This window comes from Crocodylus siamensis, chromosome 6, assembly GCF_052110815.1.
Source record: "Crocodylus siamensis isolate JL-2025a chromosome 6, ASM5211081v1, whole genome shotgun sequence".
Lineage (NCBI taxonomy): Eukaryota > Metazoa > Chordata > Crocodylia > Crocodylidae > Crocodylus > Crocodylus siamensis.
The window spans coordinates 8576842-8594817 of NC_143400.1; the positions used below are offsets into that span (position 1 = coordinate 8576842).

General features: G+C 67.0%; 2 protein-coding genes across 7 annotated transcripts in view; both read left to right on the forward strand.

The window, feature by feature from the left end:
* RARG (retinoic acid receptor gamma) overlaps window positions 1-8015 on the forward strand; it is a 32815-nt gene extending 24800 nt beyond the window's left edge. For 2 of the 3 annotated variants that reach the window (XM_090050660.1, XM_090050661.1), the window contains 7 exons: window positions 2627-2775; window positions 3166-3307; window positions 5167-5327; window positions 5603-5779; window positions 5859-6063; window positions 6245-6403; window positions 6699-8015. In XM_090050660.1, the coding sequence (XP_089906786.1) occupies window positions 2627-2775; window positions 3166-3307; window positions 5167-5327; window positions 5603-5779; window positions 5859-6063; window positions 6245-6403; window positions 6699-6880 (1175 nt within the window). In that variant the 3' untranslated portion in view covers window positions 6881-8015. The remainder of the gene's footprint in view (window positions 1-2626; window positions 2776-3165; window positions 3308-5166; window positions 5328-5602; window positions 5780-5858; window positions 6064-6244; window positions 6404-6698) is intronic. The other variant, XM_090050663.1, reaches the window with a different exon arrangement.
* Window positions 8016-9201: 1186 nt separating this feature from the next.
* Window positions 9202-17464, forward strand: ITGB7 (integrin subunit beta 7). 4 transcript variants are annotated; one of them, XM_090050656.1, is made up of 16 exons: window positions 9202-9369; window positions 10294-10381; window positions 10492-10565; window positions 11637-11838; window positions 12192-12362; window positions 12736-12977; window positions 13717-13875; window positions 14200-14295; window positions 14378-14467; window positions 14807-14956; window positions 15035-15225; window positions 15709-15926; window positions 16037-16253; window positions 16522-16739; window positions 16863-17026; window positions 17143-17464. In XM_090050656.1, the coding sequence occupies exons 1-16, from the start codon at window positions 9220-9222 to the stop codon at window positions 17206-17208; spliced, it is 2496 nt and encodes an 831-aa protein (XP_089906782.1). In that variant the 5' UTR covers window positions 9202-9219; the 3' UTR covers window positions 17209-17464. The 4 variants fall into 4 exon arrangements, with proteins under 4 accessions (XP_089906782.1, XP_089906783.1, XP_089906785.1 ...); XM_090050657.1 differs by having other exon boundaries at window positions 13723-13875; XM_090050658.1 differs by lacking the exon at window positions 9202-9369 and adding an exon at window positions 9589-9647.
* Window positions 17465-17976: the final 512 nt, after the last annotated feature.

The window sequence follows — 17976 nt, forward strand, 5'->3', positions numbered from 1 at the left end:
TCCTGGGCTGATGGAGCGATAGAGGCGCCTCCACAGAAATGCAAAGGGCCATTGTCTGGCTGGAGCCAGGTTGCTGGGGGGGTGGGCTGCTGGGGACTGTTTGCTTTCCCTCCAGGAACAGGGAGCTGGTGGATGCAGGGACATCAGGCGATGGCTCCAGGCAGGCTGCTCCCTTGGCCCCCCAGCCCCGCTGCATGCCCGTGTTGGTGGGGTCATGGGGAGCCCAGTGCTGGAGGGGCAGACAGGCTCCCCTCTGGCACTCGGGGCTGGCCCCCACAGGGAGAGGCAGCACCCGGCTGGACATGAAACCCAGGAGTCCTGACGCTGCCAGCCGGGAGCCCCTGTCCCCACAGGCCCTGTTTTACCGACTAGGAAGCTTGCTGGAGGGTGGCCCAGGGGTCCTGGCATCGACCCCTAGCATGGCATGAGACTCCGGGCATCCGGCTTGTGGGGCCATGCTTCCCCAGCTCTGGGAGAGGAACCCAGGTTTCCTGGTTGCCTGCCCCAAGCGGCGCTGGGGACTTGTGTTTTGCCTTGCACGGGGGGAGCTGGCACCCCTGCCCCCTACCCTACCTTGGCAGGGCATCAGAGGGCTGGGGGCTGGTGGGAGGGAGGTGGGTGATGGCCTGCTCGGGGCGAGGGGGCTCCCACAGCTGGTTCTGGGCCTGGGCTTATTTCCTCCCACCTGTTGCTGGGTTGGGGTTATCACAGCTAAAGATGCTGCAGCCACTGCGTGTGTGGGAGGGGGATGGGGGGGATTGCCCGGCGGTGGGGGGGCAGCTGGCTGGGGGGAGCTGAGTGGAGGGGCCTGCATTGCTTTGTGTGTCCGTGTGTGCCACATGCTCCCCCCCGACCCAGGCCTGCTCCAGGCAGGAAGGAAGGAGGTTGTAAAATGCTTCGGGAAGGCAAGGGCTGAGCGGGGTCTGGTGGGGGTCAGCGGGGTGGGGGAGCATCTCAGCCCCAGGGCAGCTCCCAGCCAGACACAGCCCAGCGCCACCCTGCTTGGTGACATGAACCCCAGACAGACCTGAGCCACCGACACAGGGCCACACACGTCCAATCGTGCATGTGACACGTGTATCCACACATGCATTTGCACACACACATACACCTCCCAACACACACACGCTCTCAGAAGTGCCATCACAGTTGTGCGCCTCCACACACACACAGTCTAAGCAATAGGCACATCCAGCCTTGCGTCTCCACCCCCCACTTTGTCCTCCCAGCAGTTTTTTTTTGGCGGCCCCTGGGGTGTGGGGATGGGTGGACTGCAGGTAAATAAAGCCAGGGTGGGAGATCTAATCACTGCACCTCCCTGCCTTGTCTGTCCTCTCCTCTCCCATCCCATTGTTTTATCTCAAAGACCGGCAGAGGGTTAAAATTCATGAGCTTCTAATTGCCCCGGGGCTGGAGCCCTGGGGGGAGGGGGTGGCTGAGCAGTGTGTACGCACACACCCACACACACCCACACACACTTCCCCGGGACACATGGATTGTGGAGTGTTGCTTGTGCGTGCACACACGTATGCACGGCAGTTCCCTGGGGGCACGCAGATTGCAGAGTGTCACCCCCCCACTGCCTGTGCCTGTGCTGGGATGCAGGTGTGTTGGCTGGGCGGGGAGGAGATGCAAGGGTTGCCGCCGCTGGTCTGGGGGGCTCAGGAGCAGCAAGGAGCTCGGGGGAGAGGGGCGGGGGTCTGCGCCTGGGGGGCTAGGGGGGCTGGGGCGTGCCAGGTGTGGTCACCAGGAGGTGCCGCTCCCTGTAGCCTGGTCACGGAGGGAGAGATTGATGCCAGGGCCAGCACGCGCCTTGCTTTGCTCTGCTGAAGGCTCCTCAAGGCAGGACACTGGGCTCAGGGCTGGGGACGGGTCACCTCTGTGCCATTCAGGACCACCCCTGTCCCAGGTTTGAGACCCAGTCCTGGAGTCTCCTGAGCCGGAAGATGATTTCACCCGTATCAGGATGTGCCAAAGGCATCTGCAAATCCGCCTGCGGCCATGCCAGGTGCTGACCAGGCTCTGGTGACACGTGCGGTGGCAGGAGGCACCGTGTTGCTGGCTCCCATCCTGCACAGCCAAGCTATGGGTGCCCAGAGCAGACTCACACGTGTGCACACGCTTACGTGCACCCCAGAGGGTCAAGTGGCTCCCAACTGAGTGGGCTCCTCTTTCTGCACCCCAGGGCACGTGTTTCTTGGCTGTCACCCGCTTGACACCACAGAGCTGCCCTGCCCTCGGGAGCGTGTGGGCAGGGGGAAACTGAAGCGCCCTGTAGGAAATGACTCGGTGAGGGTTTCCCAGTGCGGCTCCTGATCTGGGTCCTGCTCTGCTCACCCCGAGCCTCCCTCTTGGAGGGTGGGCAGTTCCCTGGGGAGGCACCTGCAGCTGGGGGTGCAGCTTGGGGACCACATAGGAGCCAAACAGCAGCAGGGCCTGAGCTCAGATCCCTTCCCACGTTGCACAGGGGAATCCCCTTTCCCTGGCTGCCAGTACCGGGGCTAAGACACACAGTGGAGCAGTTCCGCTCTCAGGCAGCAGAGGGCAGCAGTGCTGGGCTGGGGCTGGGTGTGGGATGGCTCCGGCTGGCCCCAGGTCCTGATGCTCAGCCCTGTGCCTCCCGCAGCGGTGGAGACGCAGAGCACGAGCTCGGAGGAGATGGTGCCCAGCTCGCCCTCGCCGCCCCCGCCCCCCCGGGTCTATAAGCCCTGCTTCGTCTGCAACGATAAGTCTTCAGGCTACCACTACGGCGTCAGCTCCTGCGAGGGCTGTAAGGTGAGCGCACACGTGCATGCGCACGCATGTGCACACACAAGCATGCATGTACACGGTGCTTCCAAGGGGCCAGGGGCCTGCTAGCTGCCCCCACCCAGGATGGGGAGACGAGGGTAGGCAGGGTCGAGACACGCACAGAGAGTCCCTGGGCCCTCCTGATGCCCTCCCTACACCCAGCTCAGGCACAGCCAGGCCCCCCATGTACCCCAGGCATGGACCAGCCCTTGTGCCCAGGGTCTATGCAGTCAGGCCGGGGAGTGGGGGGACGATCCTGGGTCCTGTAGTGCCCAGGGCAGGAGGGAGCCCACGATCAGTTGGGGCTGCAGGGTGGGGGTGAGGTTGGTGCCTGCCTGGGGCGCTGGGCCCCGCTCACTTCCATGCTCCCCACAGGGCTTCTTCCGCCGCAGCATCCAGAAGAACATGGTGTACACGTGTCACCGGGACAAGAACTGTCAGATCAACAAGGTGACGCGGAACCGGTGCCAGTACTGCCGGCTGCAGAAGTGCTTCGAGGTCGGCATGTCCAAGGAAGGTGAGCCCGGCAGGGGGGGCTCACGGGCGCCCCCCCCCACGCTCCTGCCCCTCTGTGGCTGATTCTGGGGTGCGGCTGGGTCCCATGTCCCGGGTGACGGGACCGGCGGTCTGCTTGGCCGGCAGGGCAGGGCTCAGCTGCGGGGTCACGCTGTTGCCTGGGCCCAGTTCGGAGCTGCAGCCCCAGCCTCAGCTGCTGGGCTGGTCTCGGGCTTGCTAAATGTGGCGCCTCGACTGGGACATGCTGGCACACGCTGCCAACATGTGTGGCCGTGGGCATGTGTGGGCAGGCCAGCCCTGGGGCACCAGAGCCATGGGGAACCTGGACCTTGATCCCAGTGGGCCAGGACACGGGGTCCGGCTCGTGTTGCTCTCCGAGGGCTGTCAGTGGCTGGCGGGAAGATGGAGCGTCTCTCCGTGCTGTTGCTTTTACTCCCCCTGGCGAGGGCTTGTCCCCGTGCCCGTTAGGGCAGGCCCCCCATTCATCACCGTCTCCTTAAGAGCCCCTAATTAGCCGTGTCTGTGTCTGCTGAGATTGATTTCCGGGCGCCTGTCACTTTAAGTGGAAGGGGAGGGGGGATTATGGGATGCAGGGAGACCTGTTGCCTAGCAGACAGGAAGTGGGGGGGGTGTTAGAGGGGGTTTCGGGGTGCCCCGCTATGGGCCCTGCAGCAGGGGAGGGGGTGCTGGAGCTGGGGGAGAGCTCTCCTGGCCCCCTCCCCAATGGGATGGAGGATGGGGTAGGGGGGGTCTCCCAGATCCACAGCCCCTGCCCCGGGGCTGAACAGGGTGGGGGGTGCCAGCTGCCCCCGTGCTGGAGGGGGATTCTTCCCCCCCCGGCGGCCCTGTGCCGGGGTGGCTATAAGTGGATATCCTGCCGCTGGCGCATCCTGTTGGCAGCTCCCGCCTGGTGCAGTCGGGTTAGCAGGAAGTGCAGCCCGGCGAGCGCCGCGGGGGAGCAGCACGTGTGGGGGGGCTGCTGTGCTGGGTCGAGTCTGGGGGGGCACATGCTCCCGTCTTGCACAGGCTGTGGGCGATGCTGCCTCCCAGCCCAGCTCCCCCAGGCACCTGGGGGCAAAGGGGGGGTCATGTTGGTCCCCCTCCTGCCCCAAGGGAACCCAGGTGTCCGGTCTGGGCAGAGCCCTAGGGAGGAGGCAGCTGGGAGCCTGTCCCCTCCAGCCCCTTGGCACCAGCCGCCAATCGCCCTGGGGTTTTCCGGGCAGGCAGCCAGTCTGGGGCCGTGCTCCCAGCTGGCAGGTGCCCGTGCAGCCAATCAGGCCCAGTTGTGACCCCCCCAGTGCACACCTGTGGGACACACCTGGGTGCAGGGGGGGAGCAGTGGGGTCTACGCCCTGGCTGGGGGGCAGAGAGGGGTGGGAGGCTGGCTGGGCTGTGCCCCCCCGGGTGTGGCGCTATCCAGCCGTCTTGTCCTCGGCTTCCTGTTTTCCTGCGGCTGAGAGCAGAAATCTCGGTGGTTTCCAAGCCGGGGCGGAGGAGGGGGAGGGAGATCGAGGCCTCTCTGGCACAGCTGATACCAGGCTGCCCCTGTGGTGCCCGGTGGCTAACGCTGCCACCAAACCACCCTCCCTCCCTGCCCCTCAGTGCTGCATCAGGGGGAGAGGGCTCCGGGGAAGGGCCGGCCTGGTATGACCCGGCTGGGGGGCGTCCCTAGGAAGCAGAAGGTGGCCGCCCATGCAGAGACCAGGGCCCCGGGAAGCCCAGCCGTGTAGGCAGCCTTTCACAGAGCCCAGGGGAGGTGGGGAAACTGAGGCACGGCGCCACCCTCAACGGGAGTCTCAGTTCAGGCCACATGGCTGCCCTGCGTGCTGACCCCCACCCCTCGCCTGCTCTGCCCCCCAGCCGTGAGGAACGACCGGAACAAGAAGAAGAAGGAGGTGAAGGAGGAAGCAGTGGGGGACAGCTACGAGCTGACGCCCGAGCTGGAGGAGCTGATCCAGAAGGTCAGCAAGGCGCACCAGGAGACCTTCCCCTCGCTGTGCCAGCTGGGCAAGTACACCACGGTGAGAGCCTCTCCTCGAGTGTGAGTTGCACATGTTGGGCTGCTCACTGCTGTCACGAGCGGAGGCCGTGCTCAGCCCAGCTGGGGGATGGGGGAGGTCCCCAGACACAGCTGCAATGCTGCAAGCCGGGCGCCAGGTGGCACCTGGCGCGCTCGCAGCAGGACGCCTGGGTTCCTTGGACACCCAGGTTCTCTTCCCCAGCCTGCGAAATGGGTGCAGAAGCCCCCAGCGTCTCTCGGGGCGCCGCTCGGCCTCAACCCCTTCCCCTCACACAGAACTCGAGCGCTGACCACCGGGTGCAGCTGGACCTGGGGCTGTGGGACAAGTTCAGCGAGCTGGCCACCAAGTGCATCATCAAGATCGTGGAGTTTGCCAAGCGCCTGCCCGGCTTCACCTCGCTCAGCATCGCCGACCAGATCACTCTGCTCAAAGCCGCCTGCCTGGACATCCTGGTGAGGGGCAGGGGGCAGCCGGGAGGGGACTGTGGCAAGGAGGGGGCTGTGCAGGGCTGACCCCTGCCCGCTCCCCCAGATGCTGCGGATCTGCACGCGCTACACGCCGGAGCAGGACACCATGACCTTCTCAGACGGGCTGACGCTGAACCGCACACAGATGCACAACGCCGGCTTCGGGCCCCTCACCGACTTGGTGTTCGCCTTCGCCGGGCAGCTGCTGCCCCTTGAGATGGACGACACTGAGACTGGGCTGCTCAGCGCCATCTGCCTCATCTGTGGAGGTGCCAGGGGCTGTGGGCTCGGGGCGGGGGGAGCCCCTGGCTGTGCCAGTCCCAGCCTCTCCCACCAGGTGGGCGCTGGGCGTTGTTCCCGGCTGCTCCATTCCCCAGCGGTGCCGGCAGGGGGTGCTGCGAGTGTTGGGGGCAGGGGGGCGGCAAGGCTCAGACCGCTGGTGCCCTGCAGACCGCATGGACCTGGAGGAGCCCGAGAAGGTGGACAAGCTGCAGGAGCCGCTGCTGGAAGCGCTGAAGATCTACGCGCGCCGGCGCCGGCCCAACAAACCCTACATGTTCCCCCGCATGCTCATGAAGATCACCGACCTGCGCGGCATCAGCACCAAAGGTAGCGCGCGCCACTGCTCAGGGAGCTCGCAGCCTTGGGTCTAGGCATGGCACTGCTGGGGAAGCTCACCGCCCCGGGGCTGGGTGCAGCACTGCCGGAGGGCAGTGGGGGGCGAAGCTTGCAGCTCACAGCTCTGGGGCTGGGCATAGCATTGCTCGGGGGGAAGCTCGCAGCCTGGGTGCCGCAGCAGAGAAGCGCTCTCTGCTTGTGCCCCCCCACCCCCACCCCTGCGACACTACCGTGCGGATGCTCGCAGCGTGGCCCCCTGCGCCAACTCTGGTCCCTGTGCCGGCAGGTGCGGAGCGGGCCATCACGCTGAAGATGGAGATCCCAGGGCCGATGCCGCCCCTCATCCGGGAGATGCTGGAGAACCCCGAGATGTTCGAGGACGACGTGTCACAGCCGCCCGTGGCGGCTGAGCCCCCCCACGCTGCTGACAGCCCGGGCGGGGGCCACAGCCCCGAGGAGGCCCCATAGCGCCCAGGTGCGCCCCTGCCAGGCTCCCTTGCCCGCCGGGCCGGACGCTCCGACCTGCCCTGCCCCTGGGGGCCACGCAGCACGATACTGGACGCTGACTTGGGCCCAGAGGCCCACCCAGAGGTATAGCCCTTGCCTTAAGTGGGGTGGGGGCAGCCTGGACCCCCGCCCTGCTCCAGCCCAGCTTCTCATTGCCAAAGTCCCGGGCAACCTCAAGCCAAAAATGGGGGCAAGGCCGAGCCCCGGATAAGGACCAGGGGGATCCCCTCCTCCTGCATTCGCTGCCCCCCCACACCAGCAGAGACAGACCCTGGCCTGTGTCCCTGGGGGGGGGCATTGAGGCGCCCCGTCCCCAGTGGATCCCCGCCGAGAAGCCGACCAGCTGCATGGGACCCAGGCGTCCGGGGCTCTATTTATTCGACTCGTTGAAGACGAAGAGGGATGGGGCCAGGGGACGACATGGGGGGCGCCAGCCCCCGCCCTGCCTCACGGAGCTGCGGAGGGGGGGTGTAACGGGGGTGGGAGGGACGCGGACCTTGGGGCCGAGGTCCAAGTTTGGGAGGGAGCCGCTACCGAGGTTGTTGCTGTATAAAGTGTGAGTGGGGGGGGCTGGGAGTGTGTGTGGGGGCTGCAGAGAGGTGCCTGGGGTGGGGAGCGGGGGCTGGGGCTGCCCTGAGCCCATGGGTGCTGAGGGACATGGGACCAAGGGGACTGGGGGGGGGAGACAGGTGGATTCCTCCAACATGGACTCCCCAGGGACCCCCTCCCAGCACATGCCCCCACTCTGGAGATCCTAGGGCCTGCTGAGCCTTGCCTCGCCCAGCCTCTGGCTTGGTCCTGCCCCGGGGGGGCCTGGGGGTCCCAACCTGCTACACTACAAGCTGGAGGGTGCAAGGCGGGGTGTGCTGCAACGCTATGCACAGGTTATTTATTCCCTTGAGTTTACATGGGATGCAGTGCCCCCCATCCCCAGCCCCCCCGCTGTCCCCCTGTTGCGAGGAGCCCACCCGCAGCCCCAGGGCAGCCCAGCACCCCCAGCCGGGGGGGCCGCACCCCGGCATGTTTACAGCCCCCCGCCCCCTGCCCACCCGGGCAGCACTTTTCTATTTTTGCAAAATAAAGCGATGGAAACATGCCCGTGGCCCGCACGCTGTCTGTGTCCGTGTCCTCTGAACGCTCCTGGGCCGCTGCAGCCTGCCACGCGTGTGGCTTCACGTCACTGTGGGCTGGCGTGTCCCATGCCACAGCCCTGCCTTGCCTGTGGGTGGCGTGTCCCTGCCATGGCTCGGCTCCCTAGCGTGTCATCTGTGCATCCTGATAAGGCCCCAGGCGGGTGCAGTGATCAGGCCTGGAAGGACGTGGAGGGGGGGGCCTGCCAGCACTGCCCCCTGTCCCCAGCAGGAGGCACCTGTGGCACGAGGAATGGGGGCAGAGGCAGCAGCACCTCCTGGTGGCGGCCGGCAGGAGCCAGGCCCTGGGCCCCACGCGGGTTCGTGGGGGGGGAGGTCCTGTGTGTACCAAACCACCGGCAAAACAGGAAGGGGGAGCTGGAGCAACTGCTGTGGGCAGAGCCCCTCCCCCCCGGACACGCTGCCTGGACACTCCCCTGCCCACACAGGGAGCTCCCTGTGCACACGGAGGGTCTGCATTGTGTGTGCTCATAAGCAGTGTGCACCACTGGTGCATGCACACGCCTGCAGGCCCTGGTGCCAGCATGCAGTCCCCCCCCGGGCGCCCCCCACCCATGTGGCACGTCTCATGCACACACACGTACATACGCAGAGCCCTGCCCTACAATCTGGGCACTGCCAGGTAGGGGCACAGCTTCCCCTTCCGTGCACAATGCAACCCCCTCCCACCCCCCGACACACACAGATACATGCACACACGGCACCCACGGGAACCCACTGCCCCCCACACACCCCTGTGCGCACACACCTTGTGCACACACACTGCCCCTGCGGTGACCAGGCTGCAGGAGGGCCCGGGGCAGGGGCATGGGGCTTAGGGCTGCCAGGATGGACATGGGGGCAGGATGGACATGGCCGTCACTGCAGATGCTCCAGCTTGGGGTCCAGGCCTGCACATCCCCGCAGCTGCCCCCCTGCATCTGGCGGGTGATCCAGGGCCGCCCCCTGCACCCGATGCAGTGACCTAGGGCAGTGGCGGTGACCCCAGCACCCTCGGGCCTAGCCCTAGCGGCCCAGCCTGGGTGATGCCCCTCTGCTCCCCAATCCCCCCGCTGCCCCCAGCCCCTCCTGCCTCCATCCCTGCCCCTCAGCCCTCCCCCACGCGCTGCGCCCCACCCCGCGGTTGTGGTTTCCTATCACAAAAACTTGATGCAAATCGCGGTGCAGCTGCCTGGGGAGTTACGGTCAGGCATACCGGAGGCTCCAGCCGCCACCCCCTCACCTGGCACCATCCGTGGCCAGACCCCGGAGCCAGCCACACTGCCCCCGCCAGCGCCAGACACCTGCCACGGAAGCGGGGTGAGCGTGCACGGGCAGGGCCCAGGGCTGGGGACAGAGACAGAGGCCAAGACCTGGGGCTGGAGAAGGAGGGACGATGCCACTCCCAGGCAGACCGGACCAGGGGTAGACAGGGGTAGATAGAGGTCAGGACCTAACAGAGGGAGGCGGGCAATGGAGCGCAGGGGCAGGCACCACAGCTGCAAGAGGAAGGGAAGAGGAAGGGGAAGGGGAAGGAAAGGGGAGCGCGACGGCCAGACGGGCCAGGCCTGTGCCGCTGTCCTGGGCCCTGCTGCAGGGTGGGGATTGTACTGTGCCGTGTGCGGCTGCCTGGGTCCCTGCCGGCTTGGAGTGGGGTGCTGGGTTTCAGCTTCTCCCGGGCTGGCAGGGCTGGGGCAGGACCGGGCACTGGGCATGGCTGCCCCGGCAGGCACACAGCATGCCATGCATGACACCCGACTGCAGCCTCGAGGCCCCATGGGTGCAGACAGCCCTGCCCAGCCCTTGGAGCCAGGAGCGGCTCTTGCCCCCACAAGCAGGTCCTAGTGTCTCCGTGGGCGGCTCTGGTCATGGCCTGGCCAGCCCCGTGGGCAGCCTGGGTCCCACCACCCGGGTCACTGAGGGGGAAACTGAGGCAGGGAGTGCCGGGGCCAGGGAGGGGATCCAGGAGTCCCGTACCTGGTGGTGTGCTGCAACTGCTGGGCTCCGCTTCCTGCCCTGCCGTATGGAGCCCCTGGGTTTCGCGTGCAAGCAGTTGGGGTGGGGTGAGGCAGCTTACACGCACACGTACACGTACACGCTGTGTGCACAGGAAATGGGCGGGCGTGGGGGGGGGCACAGGCCTGAGGGGGGCACCTACGAGCCCTGGCCGAGGGTGTCGCAGCCTGTGGGAACCCCTCGTGCGACTCGCAAGGGTGTGACACTCCCTCGCCCCTGTCCCTGCAGGCGATGCCGCGGGACGCGCTGCGCGTGGGCCTGGCCCTGGCGCTGCTGGGGCTGGTGGCCGGGACGAGTCCGCAAGAGGCTGGAGCAGGTGAGCAGGGCCGCGGGGGCCCGGGGGGCCTGGGGCAGTGCAGGGCCGGCGCTGCTTCCGCAGCCCCTGGCCCTGCCGAGCGTCACTCCCGGCTCGTGCGGTCCCCGCAGGTGCCTGCCAGCCCCAGGCCTCCTGCCAGGATTGCATCCGGTCCCACCCCAGCTGCGCCTGGTGCAAGGACCTGGTAAGTGTGTGTGGCGGGGAGGGGGGTGGGCTGCAAGTAGAGCAGGGCGTCCCAGCCCTGCTGTTGCCCCTCGCTCCTGACCCCCAGCCCTTGCTGCCCCCAGCCCTGCTGGTGCTTCTCCTGACCCGCAGCCCCCTGTCCCCCCCGGTGCCGCTCACTCCCGATGCGCAGCCCACCTGCCTGGGCTCCGTGGCTGCCCCGTGGCCTGCCCTCGGGTGATCCCTAGCAGTGGGAGCTGTGACCCAGCCGAGCCGTGGCCCCTGGTTCACCTTCACTCTTCTCCTTTCAGTTCTCGGTCTTTCTCACGAAAAAGCCAGGGGAAGTAACAAGCTGAGTCAGGGCATGTCCCCCCTCTGCCCCCCCACCTCAGATCCAGCCCTTCCCTGGGAAGCCCCCTGCTCCCACCCCCAGCCCTGCCGGTGCCCCTCCCTCCCTCCCTACCCGCAGCCCCCTGCCAATGCTGCCAGTGCTCCCTGTGACCCCTGCCTGCACTCCCCCAGCCCCTGCTAGCTCAGGCCTGGTTGTCCTCCCCCCCCCCCCCCCCGCCGTCTCTGGCAACCTGCTCCCTCGGGCCCTAAAAACGGCCTGGAACTAGGTCAGCTCTGGTACCCGTGGGAGCTGGGAACCGCTGTGAGCCCCGCAGGTGCCGGCAGCCCCCCCCCCCCGGAAATCCTCCGCGGTGCTCCCCCAGCACAGGGCAGGAGTGGGGGCTGCCTCTGTGCGTGACAGCAGCAGGCCACATCCTGCCCAGCAGCAGGGAGAGTGGGCTGGTGGGGCTGGGGCCGTTGGCCCGCGTCTCACTTGGCTCTGGTCTCAACAGCCAGCACTGTGCTGGGGGAAACTGAGGCAGAGCTGCCATGGCAGGGCAGGGTGAGGAGGCTGCGGCTGGCCTGGGGTGCAACCCCCGTCTGTCTGTCACCTCCGGCAGCAGGAAATGCGGGTGGCAAACGGCCACGATAAGGATCTGCACCCGTGCTGCATGTCTTGTGCGTCGCCGGGCGGGGGGGGTGGCAGTGCCCGTGGCGGGCACGAGATGCCCCTGACTCGGCCCTGGCCCTGCATGCTTGGCAGGGGTTCCCACAGGCGGGTGAGGGCAATGGGGCACGCTGTGCCCCGCGGGATGTGCTTCTGCGCCGTCGCTGTCCCCAGGATGAGGTGGTAGAGGCCAACAGCGAGACCCGGGTGCTGGAGGATGAGCCCCTGAGCCCCAGTGCCAGCCATGGTCGCATCACCCAGCTCGCCCCGCAGCGCATTGCCCTGCGCCTCCGGCCCGGTGCGTGTGGGGTTTGGGGGGAGATGGGCCCAGGGGCCCTGCAGCCTGGCAAGCATGTGGTCCTGTGTCACGGGGGGCTGGCGTGTCCCTTGCCACGGCCCTGCCTTGCATGCGGGTGGTGTGTCCCTGGTATGTCACTGGGGGCTGGCATCTCCCTGGTATGTCACCGTGGGCTGGCATGTCCCAGGCCGTGGCCCCGCGACTCCTGGTGGGCTCCCATGGTGGGTGCATGTTCCCTGGGCCTGGGCAGACAGATAGTCGAGCGGAGGCTTGTCCCACCGCCCTCCCCCGCCCATTGTGCCCCAGGCCCTGGTGACCCCAACCCTGAGCCCTGACCCGGGCTGTGTGCGCAGGGGCGGCGCAGCGGCTGCAGGTGCGGTTCCGGCGAGCCGAGGGCTTCCCCGTGGACCTCTACTACCTCATGGACATGTCCTACTCCATGCGCGACGACCTGGCCAACGTGCGGCGCCTGGGCAGCGCCCTCCTGGACACCCTGCGCCGAGCCACCCCCTCCGTGCGCATCGGTGTGGCCCCCCGTCCGGACGCCTGGGTTGCACCCCCGGCTCCGGCAGGGCAGCAGAGTCTGCTCGGAGCCGGGACCCCTGGGTTTCATGGGCAGAGGCATCCCTCAGGGTGGGGGATCAGGGTTGCTCAGGGTGGGAGGGTTGGGGAGGGCTCCTCACGGGCATGGGCTTGGGGGAAGATCCTTTGGGGTGGAGTGGGGAGGGGTGAGGTGGGAGGGGTCCCCCAGGGTGGGGGGTCCTTTGGCACAGGGGGGTTGGGAGGGTCCCTCTTGGGGTGGGAGGGGTCCCTGAGGTCAAGGGGGGGGTCCCTCAGGCCAGGGGCCCCTGGGGCAGCCCCCCGCACTCCTAGGCTGATGGGCGTGCGGCCCCGCAGGCTTCGGCTCGTTTGTGGACAAGACGGTGCTGCCCTACGTGAGCACGGTGCCGGCCAAGCTGCAGAACCCGTGCCCTGAGCGGGGCGAGCAGTGCGCCCCCCCTGCCAGCTTCCGCCACGTGCTTCCCCTCACCGCTAATGCCAGTGAGTTTGAGCGCTGCGTCGGGCAGCAGCGCATCTCGGGCAACTTGGATGCGCCCGAGGGCGGCTTCGACGCCATCATGCAGGTGGCTGTGTGCAAGGTGGGTGCTCACACGCGGGTGCAATGGGGCCCTCGTGTGAGTGGGGGAGCGCTGCCCAGCTGCGTGTGTGTCCACACACGTATGAGCCAAGGGGGGGCTGAGTCCACAAAGGTGCATGTGCACGGCAGGGCGTGTGCACAGCTGGGAAGGAAGGCAGTGCATGGGTGTGTGAGCACACTTGTGCAGACAGGCATGGGTGTGCTTTCATCTCACCTTATGTGTGCATGTGTGTGTGCATGCACAACTGGGATCATGTGTTCACAGGCGTACCAGTGTGTGCATGAATCAAAGGATGTACATATGCATGGCTATGAGCGTGAATGGAGGAGGGGTGAGCACACGTGTGCAGACAGCTGTGGGTGTGCATTTGCCTTGCCTCGTATGTGACTAAGGCTGTGTGCTCACAAGTGTGTTGGTGCATGTGTGAGTGAAGGGGCATGCTTGTGCACAACCATGAGTGTGCATGAGTGTGAATGGAGGAGGGCTGAGCACACGTGCAGACAGCTGCGGGCAGATATTCAAGTGTGTGCTGTGCACAGCTGTGTGCTCACAAGCCTACAAGAGTGCTCAGGATGTCTGTGCACAGAGGTGTGTATGGAAGCAGGGTCACACATGTATACCCAGGGGTGTGTGTGCACAAGCGTGTGGGGTGCATGGGCCTGGGCATGCCGAGGCTGGTGCCCATGCAAGCGCGTAGGGGGCCGCAGTGCTGCCAGGCCCTCACCTCCTGGCCCCCCAGGAGCAGATCGGGTGGCGAAATGTGACACGGCTGCTTGTGTTCACCTCGGACGACACCTTCCACACGGCCGGCGATGGGCGTCTGGGCGGCATCTACCTGCCAAGCGACGGGCGCTGCCACCTCGGCCCTGATGGCCTGTATGCCAAGAGCCACGTCTACGTAAGCCAGGGCCAGGGCCAGCCTGGGAGTGGGGCCAGACTCCTGGGTTCTTTTCCTGGGCCCAAGAGTGGTGGTGGGTGGGGGGGTCTAGGGAGGGAAAATGCATGGGACTGGGGTGGGGAAGGAGCTGGATGCCCCCAGCTCTTGGAGGGGAAGTGAAGCTTAGTGGTTATAGCAGGAGCCAGGACTCCTAGGTCCTGTGCTGGGCTCTGGCACAGGGGCAAGGTGGGCACCAGGACTCCTGGGTCCCTCTGGCAGGGTGGGCACCTGGACTTCTGGGTCCTGTGCCCCGCCTGGCACTGATGCCTGCACCCGCTCCGGCAGGACTACCCTTCGGTGGGGCACCTGGCCCAGGTGCTCTCGGCCGCCAACATCCAGCCCATCTTCGCTGTGACGGCTTCGGCACTGCCTGCCTACCAGGTGGGTGCTGGGGGAGGCGGCCACCTGGGGCATGGAGCAGGGGTCGGAGGCCTCTGCCTCGCTCAGCTGCCCCCACCTGCAGGAGCTGAGCAAGCTGATCCCCAAGTCGGTGGTGGGGGAGCTGAAGGAGGACTCCAGCAACGTGGTGCAGCTCATTGCTGATGCCTATAATGTGAGCCCGGACCCCACTGGGGCTTCAGGGGGCTGGCTGGGTGTTTAGGGGCATGACTGAGGGTGCAGGGGCCTGGCTTCAGGTGCAGGGGGTTGGTTAGGGTTGCAGGGGGCTGGCTGGGGGGTGCAGGGGACTGTCTGGGTGTGCAGGGAACTGGCCACAGGTGCAGAGGGATGGCTGGGGGTGCAAAGGGATGGGTTGGGGTGCAGAAGACTGGACATGGGTGCAGAGGCTGGGGGTGCAGGGGGCTGGCCATGAGTGCAGGGGGGTGGCTGTGGGTGCAGGGGGCTGGCTGGGGGGGTACAGGGACCTCTGACCTGCTGCCCCATTCCTTCACAGAGCCTGTCATCCACGGTGGAGCTGCAGCACTCAGAGCTGCCGCCCGGCGTGTCCGTGACCTATGAGTCGCACTGCGGGCCAGGGGCCAAGGAGGCCGGGCCCCCGCAGGCTGAGGGTGGGCGCTGCTCCGGGGTGCACATCAATGAGCAGGTGAGCCAGGGGTGTTGAGGCGGGATGGGGCAGGGGGTCTCTGTGGGGTCCCGCGGCTCACCACCCTCCCACCCACAGGTGGAGTTCTGGGTGACAGTGCGGGCAGACGCCTGCCTGCAGGGCACTCAGGGCTTCACGTTGCGGGTGCTGGGCCTGGCCGAGGAGCTGCACGTGGAGCTGGAGACGAGTTGTGGCTGCAACTGTGGCCCTTCCCAGCCCCATGCCCCGCACTGCGCCGGCCTTGGCAACCTCACCTGCGGCATCTGCAGGTACTGCCCAGCATGCGTGGGGGGAGGCATGTGCATGTGGGGATGTGTGTATGCAAGAGCTTCTGTACATGTACACGGGTGTGTGGGGTGTGCACTGGGTGGTGCATGCAGGGGTTTGTGTGCGAGAGCACCTGTGCATGTGCATGAGGATGTGCGCACAGGGGTGTGCGTGGGGTGTGCATTGGATGGTGCTTGGGGGGGCATGTGTGCATGTGGGGTGTGTGCACATGTGCATGGGAGGTGTGTGTGAGGTGCATATTGGGGCATGTGTGCATGGGGTGATGCATGGGGGCACATGTGCAAGGGGCATTTGAACGGCTGTGTGTGTAATGCATAGAGGCATGTGCCTGTGGGGGGGTGTGTGCCAGGAGCCACCATGAAGGGTGAATGACATGGGGTGGGGGTGCCTAAGGCACAGAGAGGGATAATGGGGGAGCAGGGGCCACCCCCAGCCCCGTGTGACCCTGGCCCCATTCCTGGCAGCTGCCCGGCAGGGCGCATGGGGCGGCACTGCGAGTGCGAGGCAGCAGAGCAGGGTGCGGTGGGGCACGGCTGCCGGGCGGCCAATGGGACAGGCCCCGTGTGCAGTGGGCGGGGGCGCTGTGTGTGCGGCCGCTGCGAGTGTGACCCCCACGTGCGCGGCGACCTCTGTGAGTGTGACGACGCTGGCTGTGAGCGCCACGGCGGGCTGCTTTGCGCAGGTGAGTGGGATGGGGGCTGGGATGGGCTGGGGGGTGAGAGCGGGCGTGGGGCGGGGTGGGGGGTTGGCGCTGGAGCTGCAGGCTGACAGCAGGGTCCCCCATCTCCCCAGGGCATGGACAGTGCATGTGCGGGACGTGCCAGTGTGAATCAGGGTACACGGGCAGAGCGTGCGAGTGTAGCCGGAACACCAGTGCGTGCGAGCGTGACGGGCAGCATTGCAGTGGGCACGGGACCTGCCTCTGCAACCAGTGCAACTGCGACCCTGGCTACTTTGGCAGCCTCTGTGGCCGCTGCCTCGCCTGCCGCACCCCCTGCGAGCAGCACCGGTATGGGCCTGGGGGCAAAGGTCAGGGGTCAGAGATGTGGGGATAAAGGGCAGGGGCCAAAAATCAGAGGACAAAGGGCAGCAGGCAGAGACCTAGGGGCAAAAGGGGTAAAAAATCAGGGGCAAAGCTCAGGGATCAGAGGGCAGGGGCCAGAGATCGCCCAGAGGCTAAAGCCAGGGGTCGCAGACTGCCGGAAGGCAAAGGCCGGGGCCCAAGCTGGGCTGGGAGGGGGCAGTGCCCAGCCGTGACGGCTCGGGGGTCCTGGCAGGGACTGCGCAGACTGCGGGGCCTTCAGGACAGGGCCACTGAGCAGGAACTGCAGCGCCGCCTGCGCGGAGCAGGGAGTGGAGGTGACGCTGCAGCCTGCGCCAGCCGTGGACGAGACCTGGTGCAAGGAGAAGGCGGAGGACGGGCACATCCTCATCTTCCTCATCGTGCCCCACCCTAAGAAGGATGGCGTGAAGCTTATCGTGAAGGACAGGGAGGGTGAGCCCCAGGCGGGTGGCGGATAGGGGTGCCCCTGGGGGGTCTGGCATAGGGCGAGCACAAGGCGGGGGGGGGGGGTCTCAGATGGCTGCTCCCCTCACCCTCTCCTCCCGCCTCCCCCAGCCGCGGCTGCAGACCTGACGGCCCGGCTGGTGGCAGGGCTGGTCGTGGGCATCGTGACGCTGGGACTGGTGTTTGTGGGGGCCTATCGTTTCATGCTGTGGTCCTACGACCGCCGGGAGTTTCAGCGCTTCCAGCAGGAGCAGCAGCGCAGCCGCTGGAACGAGGTCTGTGCTGCCCCGTGCCTCGGCCCCCCCCAGCCAGGGCAGGGATCCCTGTGTCCGCGGCCCTGGGCCCAGCTGCCCCCCCGCAGCCGGGCTCAGCTGCCTTTCTGCTCCCGCAGGTGAACAACCCGCTGTACCGGAGCGCGACCACCACCGTCGTCAACCCCAACTACAACCAGAACTGAGGCAGCGCCGGGGTTGGCTGCCCCCTCGCTCCGTGTGCCGGGGCCTCCGCGCCCCCCGGCTCGGCCCGCGTAACTCGGCTCCCTCGTGCAAGCTCCCACAGCGTGCTGATGCCACCTGCGCCCTTCGGGCAGCAGACCTGTTGGGAAGCTAGGACTGCCCCCCAGCCCCGACCCTTGGCTCCCTCCCTAGGGTGCCCCTGGGGCAGGAACAGCCCGTGGTGCTCCAGGGGCAATAAAGGGCTCCGGCGCTACCCAGGCCGCTGCATCCTGTGTTGTTTGTATGTGTGGAAGGTGAAGGGGCGTGGGGTGCAGGGGAGGCCTGTGTGCACATGCAAGGCCTCTGCCCTGTTTCAGAGCATGCTTCTAGGAGTCCCCCACAGCCACAGCCCACCACCCGCTCCCAGGGAAGGGGCCGGCTGCCACATCTTCCTGCCCTCCCCCGCGTGGGCGCTTGCACAGTTTCCCCTTTTCCAGCTGGCCATGCAGCCTCGAGGCCCAGCTGTGTCCCCGCTGCGCAGTGCTGTCAGGGTGCTCAGAGGACCCAAGCCACAGCCCTGCTCCACCTGGGGCAGTTGGGAGGGCTGGGCTGCGGGTAGGACAGGCCCCTGCTTTCTCTCAGCACTGCAGCTTCCCCTGCTCGGAAGTGGAACGTGCCCCACCCTGCACGCGTGCATGCACATGTGGGTGAGCTCTTGCACCCGGGACAGGCGTGGGGGGGCGAGGCTGACGGGAGCAGCCAGCGCAGCTGGGGGCAGAGCTGGGGACAGG